Source organism: Octodon degus, unplaced genomic scaffold (assembly GCF_000260255.1).
Source record: "Octodon degus isolate 3935 unplaced genomic scaffold, OctDeg1.0 scaffold00169, whole genome shotgun sequence".
In the NCBI taxonomy this organism is placed as follows: Eukaryota; Metazoa; Chordata; class Mammalia; order Rodentia; family Octodontidae; genus Octodon; species Octodon degus.
In genome coordinates, this window is record NW_004524745.1 from 2,988,398 (window position 1) to 2,996,446 (window position 8,049).

At 38.8% G+C, this 8,049-nt stretch overlaps 1 protein-coding gene across 2 annotated transcripts in view; it reads right to left on the reverse strand.

The window, feature by feature from the left end:
• The window catches only part of Pkd2l2 (polycystin 2 like 2, transient receptor potential cation channel), a 71,767-nt gene that overhangs the window by 27,938 nt on the left and 35,780 nt on the right, over positions 1-8,049 (reverse strand). For both annotated transcript variants that reach the window (XM_023703329.1, XM_023703328.1), the window contains exons 7-8: positions 5,546-5,716; positions 4,504-4,685 (exon numbers count right to left, since the gene is read on the reverse strand). In XM_023703329.1, the coding sequence (XP_023559097.1) occupies positions 4,504-4,685; positions 5,546-5,716 (353 nt within the window). The remainder of the gene's footprint in view (positions 1-4,503; positions 4,686-5,545; positions 5,717-8,049) is intronic.

Consider the following 8,049-nt stretch of genomic DNA (forward strand, 5'->3'; position numbering starts at 1 on the left):
GGGTCTACAGTGTGTTCAGGGTCTCACTACTAGATTGGACTCATAGTGATTCTCCTGTTTACAGCCTCCCAAGAGCTGGAATTATAGGCACGTGCCACCATGCCCAATTGACCACAGTCTCAATTGAGGTCTCAGCATGCCCCACGGGAGAGGCCAGCATGGCAGGCCTGGGGATGAAACCCCAGGCCCCTGTGCCTGCTTGGCGCTGTAATCTGCTGAGCTATTTGTCAGCGCTTGTCACTCTTTAGTCTTGAGGGCTGGTAATGATTCTCACTATGGGCCTCGATTTTATTTTGTCTTCTTTAATAACTAAAAAGCTTGACTTTTTTACATACCTCTGTTTTTCTAATTTTAGAGATGCAAATGAATATATTAAGTCATTAAATAGAATGGTAGGAGAAATAGAATCAGGTTTTCCTAACCTGAAATCTTATTTCTCATTAATTTCTAATGGCATTGCCAGATAAGCCAGGCATAGCTGTATGTATGTATGCTCATATTATGTATGTTCTTTAAGGGCAAATGGCAGGAAGAAATTTTTAATACTACACTGATACTCTGCAGTATCAGTCTGATTGTTCAGTCAGTGATAAGGGTGAAGATCTCTCGTCCCTTGTTGCTTTGGCCAGGATCAAAATGGAACAGAAGACTGTCTACCATGAAGGACTGATTGACTCAAAGAAATGGAAATTTGAGTCCTGGACTCAGAGTTGTTCAGGATTCTATTCCTAGTACCTAGATACAAAAGACCACAGATGAATATCCATCATTTTTTTTTTTTTTAATGTATTTGGTACAGGGTCTCACTAAGCAGCTCTGACTCATAGTGATCCTCCTATTTTCAGACTGCCCAGTGCTGGGATTACAGGCATGTGCCACCACGCCAGGACTTAGTGGTGCCCAAGGGCCGGGCTGGCGGGGCATGTGGTACCCGGGTCACCTTGCTTTTACTACTGCCTTCTAATGCTTTTCTACATAAGATGGACTGCTGGATGGGAAGCAGATGAAAAGTTTTCCACACAACAAATTTGTTTTCCTTTCTGGCATAGGGGAGTAAAAGATTCTCTTTCAATGTTTCTAGCTTGATTTTTTTTTTTTTTCTGTTGTTATCCTAAACTTGTGTTTATATAAGAAAAACTAAGTTGAAAGCATTACTTCTCATTCTTTTCTCCAGAAACTAGCTCAGGAACTAAAGGTCCCATTCAGCTCTTTCCTGTCAGGAAGTTATTCAAATACCTGTGTTGTAACTAATGAGAATAATAAAAACCTAAGCAGTGTTTGGATGGCTGTAATCACAAGGGAACCAGGGAATCCAAGTACAGTGTGAGTAGACTCTTTCTTCTCTTAATGGGAGCTTTTTTGTATTGTTGTGGTTTTTTTGGTCTTTTTTGCAAGCTAAAAGGAACAAACAAAGCCTTGGGACTAATTGGGTAAAAACATTGTTTGGTAACTTCTTGATCTTTTGCTAACATTCTGCGCATATTTTTTAATCAGAAACTTTGGAGGCCAGAACATTTGAAGTGCTAAAGAGGAAACCAGGGGTTGGGGAGATGGCTCAGTGGAATAACTGCTTCCCTGGCAAGCACAAGGGCCTGAGATCAATCCCTGGTTTCACCAAAAAAAAAAAAAAAAAAAAAAAAGTAAAAAAGAAATGTGAAAGTTTTGGGTCGGGGAGATAGCTCGGTAGAATAAGTGCTTGCCTAGCAAGCGCAGGGTCCTGAGTTCAATCCCCAGTACTATAAATAAATAAATAAATAAATAAATAAATAAAATAAATAAAGGGGAAACCAAAACAAAACTGAAAACAAAAACAAAACAAAACTCTCAACTAACGTCCTTTTTTTAGATAAGAGTTTTGCTGTGAAATTCAGGCCAGCCTTGACATCCAGTGATTCTCCTGCCTCAGACTCCCAAGTGCTGAGATTACAGCTCCACCATGCAAGGTGTCAACCAAAAATTCTATATCCAGCAAAACTGTTCTTCAGAAGTGAGGGAGAAAGCTGGGCATGGTGGTGCACACCTATAATCCCAGGGAGGCTGAGGCAGGAGGATCCCTGTGAAGTTAAGGCCAGCCTGAACTGTATAGTGAGACCTTGTCTCAAAAAAAAAAAAAAAAAAAAAAAAGAGAGAGAAATCTTCCCAGATAATAAAAATCTGAGAGTCCTTCAACACTAGACTTGCCCTATCTTACATACAGAAATGAAAGGAATACAAAGACATATGAAAAAATACAGACCTCAATAAAGGTAAATAATGCTATTATTTCCCCTGCACCACATGGAGTGCTGACCCCACCCCTGGACCGCGCTGAGGTAGGACGGAGTCTGGGCTTGGTGGCACTGCAGAGGCTGAAAACAGAAGGATCACTACAAGTCCAAGCTGTGTAGTAAGACCCTCTCTACCAAATACATGCATTTAAAAAAAAAACTATTATTGTAGTGGTAGTTTATAACTCAATCTTTTGTTTTCTATACTATTTAAGAGACCAACATTTTCATAAAAATTTCAGCATCCTCACATTGACTTATTTTTATTTATTTATTTTTTTTAGTTCTTGTTTTCTTTTTTCTTTTTTTAAAATTTATTTATTTGTGTGTGTGTGTGTGTGTGGCCAGCTCAGCCCACCAGGGGGCGGGGCTGGCTGGCATGTGGTGCTGGGGGATTGAACCGAGGTCCCTCTGCTTTGCTAAGCTTGTTCTAAGTAGGCGCTTTAGACCACTGAGCCATCTCACCAGCCCCACTCACATTGACTTATAATCCATATTTTGTTTTCGAAATAATTTCAAAAGGCTAGTCCCTTACAAATACTAGTTTGTTTTAGGATACATTGCATGATAGCTTTACAGCAACAATAAGAGGGATAGAAGCTATAAAATCAAGGATTTATATTGAATTCAAGCTAATACAAATTCAAATTAGAGTATTACATAACTTTAGGATGTTATATGTAATGTCCATGGTAACCACAAAGAAAACTATAGAATATATTAAAATGAAACAAGGCATGGTGGTTTATTTTTGTAATCCCAGCAGTCTAGGAGGCTGAGACACAATAATCACAAATTCTAGCCCTGCCTGTCTCAAAATAAAAATTAAAAAGATCTGGGGATATAGCTGGTACAAAGGCCCTGTGTTCACTCACATAGCACAGTTTAAAAAAAAAAAAAAAAAAAAAAAAAAGGCCATTGAACTGTTTCACTGAAAAATTAAACAACAAATCAGTTGACTCCAAAATGAAAAATGAGGGCTGGCCAAATACCTCAGTGGATTAAAGCACCTTCAAACAGGCACAGGGGCCAAGGGTTCATCTCCAGGCCTGCCATGCTGGCCCTGCTCCCACGGTGCGCTGAGACGGCAATTGAGACTGGGTGTGGTGCCCGGCAATTGAGACTGGGTGTGGTGCCGAATGCCTGTAATCCAAGCTCTTGGGAGGCTGTAAACAGGAGAATCATGAGGAATCTGATCTAGTAGTGAGACCTTGAACACCCTGTAGACCCTTCTCTAAAAATACAAAAACCAAACCAAAACAAAAAACCAAAATGAAAAAACATTTTTTTCTAACTTGACCTAGTAACACTTAAAAAGAAAAAAAAAGGGATACCAGCAACCAGGTGTACTGGTACACACCTGAGATCCCAGCACTCTGGAAGCCTAAGGCAGACACTTCAAGTTCAAGCCCAGAATACACAATTTACACACTTAACAAGATCCTGTCTCGGGCCAGGGAGATAGCTCAGTAGAATAAGCACTTCCCTGGCAACCACTAGGGCCTGAGTTCAATCCCTGGTTCCGGGGGGGGGGGGGGGGAATCCTGTCTCTAAATTAAAATAAAAATACATAAATAAATGATAAAAGGTGTTGGGATACAGCTCTGTGCAAAGGCCTTGTTTCATCCCTAGTGCCAAAGTGGGGGGCAGGGGTTGTCACTAGCCATTTGAATACTTGAGTACTAAACCTTACTTTGAGTATGACAGATATTTTGTCTTTGTAATGGCTGACACATTGTGTCAATTTGAGAAGATTAGAAGTTTAAACCCCTCAGCAGGGAGCCAGGGTCCTTCCTCACTTTGTAAACATCCTCATCCATGCAAGAGGAGGGAAGGGACATGGTGTGAGCACTACACCCACCCCGGGGCCCAGTGTGGCGTGCTTACAGTATAAGGGAGGAAAAGAGGCTTGTTCCCACCTTTTTGCTCTTGCCGCTTTTGCTATGTTCTGCCACCTTGCGCTGCTGCCCTCTGCCATGCACTGCCCTGCCCTGGAGCCTGCTGATCACTGACTGAAACCACCACAAATTGCACTAAATAAACCTTTTCTTCCTTAATTTTGGGTGTTAGTTATTTTATCTCAGCATTGAGGGGCAAGTAACCAAGACAATCTTCAATGAAAATATAGGACCAAGCTTAATTAAAGCTTATATTACTACTTATTGTAGCCCTTTTATGATTTTTTTCTTAGAATATAAAAAAATAATTACACTAATTACTTATACTAAGAGCTTACATGGCATTTTGAAAAGTGGAAAAGTCATCAACTTGTGATCCAAAAACCAGAAATCCTAACTGGGCGTAAGCAAAGAATATTATAAAAAACATGATGGCAAATCCTACTATGTCTTTGATACAGCGGGACAATGTTGATGACAGTTGAGACATTGTCTTGTTAAAGCTTATGAATTTGAATATCTGAAAAAGAACAAACTTAAATGGAATAGAGTATCAAAGATTATAATTACCTATATCAAGTATTATAATTCCAAGTAAGTTAATTTCAAAAAAATCTTGCTTCAAATTAAAGGAGGAATCTAATGATAATCAAAGATGTTCATACCTATAATATTCAATAACAGAACTTAGAAAAAATAGGGTATACAGATGAATGTCCATTTTGTATCTGTGTATTCAGGGTGGTTAGGATAGATATATAGTTGCATTCTCTTAATGAATAGAATGATTTGTTCTAATGGTGTTTGTAAATAGTATCTCAAGTCTGCATCTTGTACAGCAATTAACCACTAAGAAGAATATATGCGGTGTGTTATTTGTTGAAACTGTACTTCCAATTTGATTTGAAACTGTCTCATTGCTATCTGTTTATCAATAAAATTAAAAAAAAAAACAAAGATGTTTGAGGATTTATCACCCATCAGTACAAAGCCAAACTACTTTTAGTTTAATTTTTTTCTTCTTTTGTATTTTAGGGAAGGGTCTACAGGGTGTTCAGGGTCTCACTACTGCATCAGACTCCTAGTGATCCTCCTGTTTACAGCTTCCCAAGAGCTGGGATTACAGATGCACCACCACACTCAGTCTCAATTGCCATCTCAGTGTGCCCTGGGGGCGGGGCTGGCATGGTAGGCTGGGGGATCAAACGCCTGGCCCCTGTGCCTGTTTGCAGGAACTTTAATCTGCTGAGCTATTTGGCTGACCCTCCAAACTACCTTTAAAATTACACAATAGTTGAGAAATTTATTTAACCATAAACCATAGCTTAAGTTCCTAGTACAATTATAGGTTATTAAACATGTGACATAAGATATAAATACCTTTATCCATGCAAAGAAGATAGTAAGAGCAATTATATTATTGTAATAAATGTGCCAGTATGCAAGAAAGTAGAAGTCTGAATATTTTTCAGTACTTTTTAACAGCTGCCCAAGTAGGAGAAAATTTTGTATATTACAATTTGCGTAGAAGAAAACAGTCACAAAACACAACTAAATGGGGAAACAAGAAGGGTTAAATTAGAACTATTTCTACATTGAAACTTCTTGAAGCCTATAAAGGAATACAGGAAAACATTCAAAAGTTTAATAAAGAGGGAGGGAGACATAGGACTTATGTTTTTGACATAAATGGAAGTAACCCTCACTTTACAGAAGCTAAAAATAACAATTCTCATGAAGACAGAGACATTGATTCTGTGGCTCCCTAATCCATCTACCTGCCTCCTTGAGCCATAAAGTGAAAATTCATAAAAGGCTTGTGTCATCTGCCTAGGCTGGAAGGCTTTTGCTCTACATGATACTTAAAAGTTTAGGACTCAGGTCAACAATATCTGACATTGCCAGTGAAGCAGAAGACCCAATATTATTATGGACTACTGAACTCTTGTAGAATATTTTGCTGAGTTTACACACCTATAATATTTAAATGATGGAACTTAACAAAAACAGGGGATACAGATGAATTTCTTTTTTGTATCTGTGTATTCAAAGTGGTTGGGATAGATATATAGTTACATTCTCTTAATGAATAGAGGGATTTGTTCTAATGGTGTTTGTAAATAGGATATCAAGTCTGCATCTTGTACAGCAATTAACCACTAGGAAGAATGTATGCATTGTATTATTGAAACTGTCCTACCAATTTGGTTTGAAACTGTCTCATTGCTATTTGTGTCTCAATAAAATTATGGAAAAAAGTTTAATAATTTCTACAAGGTAATACTGCAAGACAAAAATTATAAAAAAATATATCCTGGGGGAATGGAGAAAATGAAAAGCAATATTAGCCAAGACAGTTATACTACTAATTTTTCTTAGTTCATTGAAAAGGAAGGTCCATGCTAATATTATTTGGACAATTAAATGCTGATATCATGTACTCTAACTTAAAAGATAACAATACACGGGCTGGTGAGATGGCTCAGTGGTCTAAAGCACCTACTTAGAACAAGCTTAGCAAAGCACAGGGACCGCAGTTCAATCCCCCAGCACCACATGCCAGCCAGCCCCGCCCCCTGGTGGGCTGAGCTGGCCTCCCTACCCCCGCACATTAAAAAAAAGATAACAATACACAATATATTAAAGATTGTTATTCTATTATCTTGCGGTTTTTTGTTTTGTTTTGTTTTTTGTGGAACCAGGGATTGAACTCAGACCCTTGTGCTTGCCAGGGAAGCACTCATTCCACTGAGCCATCTCCCCGGCCCCTATTATCTTGTTTTGAAATTTTATCCTTTCACTTTAAAAATTTTGAAATTCAATTTCTTTAAAAAAAAAATCTTTTTAGAAGTCCTTTATTTTTCTGTGCTAGGAATTGAGCTCAGGAACTTGTGCTGGCCAGGCAGGGGCTATGTCACTGAGCTATACCCCAGGTCCTAAAAAGGTCTTTTAAAAAAGTATTTAAGACTCAGGTTATTTTTCGTATGAGAACTTCCTAAGTTTCATAAAAATTTTGAGTTCCCTTGCCTGAAACACCGATAGTTAATGATCTAATGCTATTCCCCTTCTTAGGCATTACTGGGGGTACTGGAAACATCAATGGCACACTTTTAGACTCAGATGAAACTTTTTTTTTTTTTTTTTTTGGTCTTTTTGAGACAGGGTCTTGCTAGGCAGTCCAGGCTGGCCTTATGCTCACTTTGTAACCCAAGCTGGCCTTGAACTCGTAATGATTCTAGTGCTTCAGCCTCCTGAGTGCCACCACACCCAGCTTCAGATGGAACTTTTAACTTGCTTTTGTGGGTTAGCTGTAACTAAGGGCCAATGAAAGTGAAAGATTAAATTGTAGAAACCAGAAATATTTGTTCCTTGACATTTTGGTATGGGGATTGAACTCGAGACCTTGCACTGTGCTTATGCTGCTGAGCCATATGCCCAAACCCTCCTTGACTATTTCTTTTTCTTTTTTTTTCCTGGCCCAAAAGTTATAAAATGCTTTTTTTTTTTTTTTTGCAGAACTGGGGATTGAACTCAGGCCCTTGTACTTTGCAGGCAATCACTTATCCTACTGAGCCACCTCCCCAACCCTTCTTCATTGACTATTTCTAAGACCAAGCTTGTAACGTTTGGCTTGGCCTGAGTACATTTCCATGTTTACTTTAGTCATTCTAATGCCTAAAACTGGCAGTCTTTGGTGTTCCTTTCAGGGTCAGTGCTGGTGCCCTGTTCTCCCAAGACCAGAGTACCTCTGGTTGTCCTAGCTTCAGTTTTTGCTTAATATTGTCCTGCCTGTTTCCCAATTGGTGTGAGAAGGAAAGAACATTTAGGCAACACTGAAGAGTATATATATATATACTAGAGGACTATGTGACTATATATATATA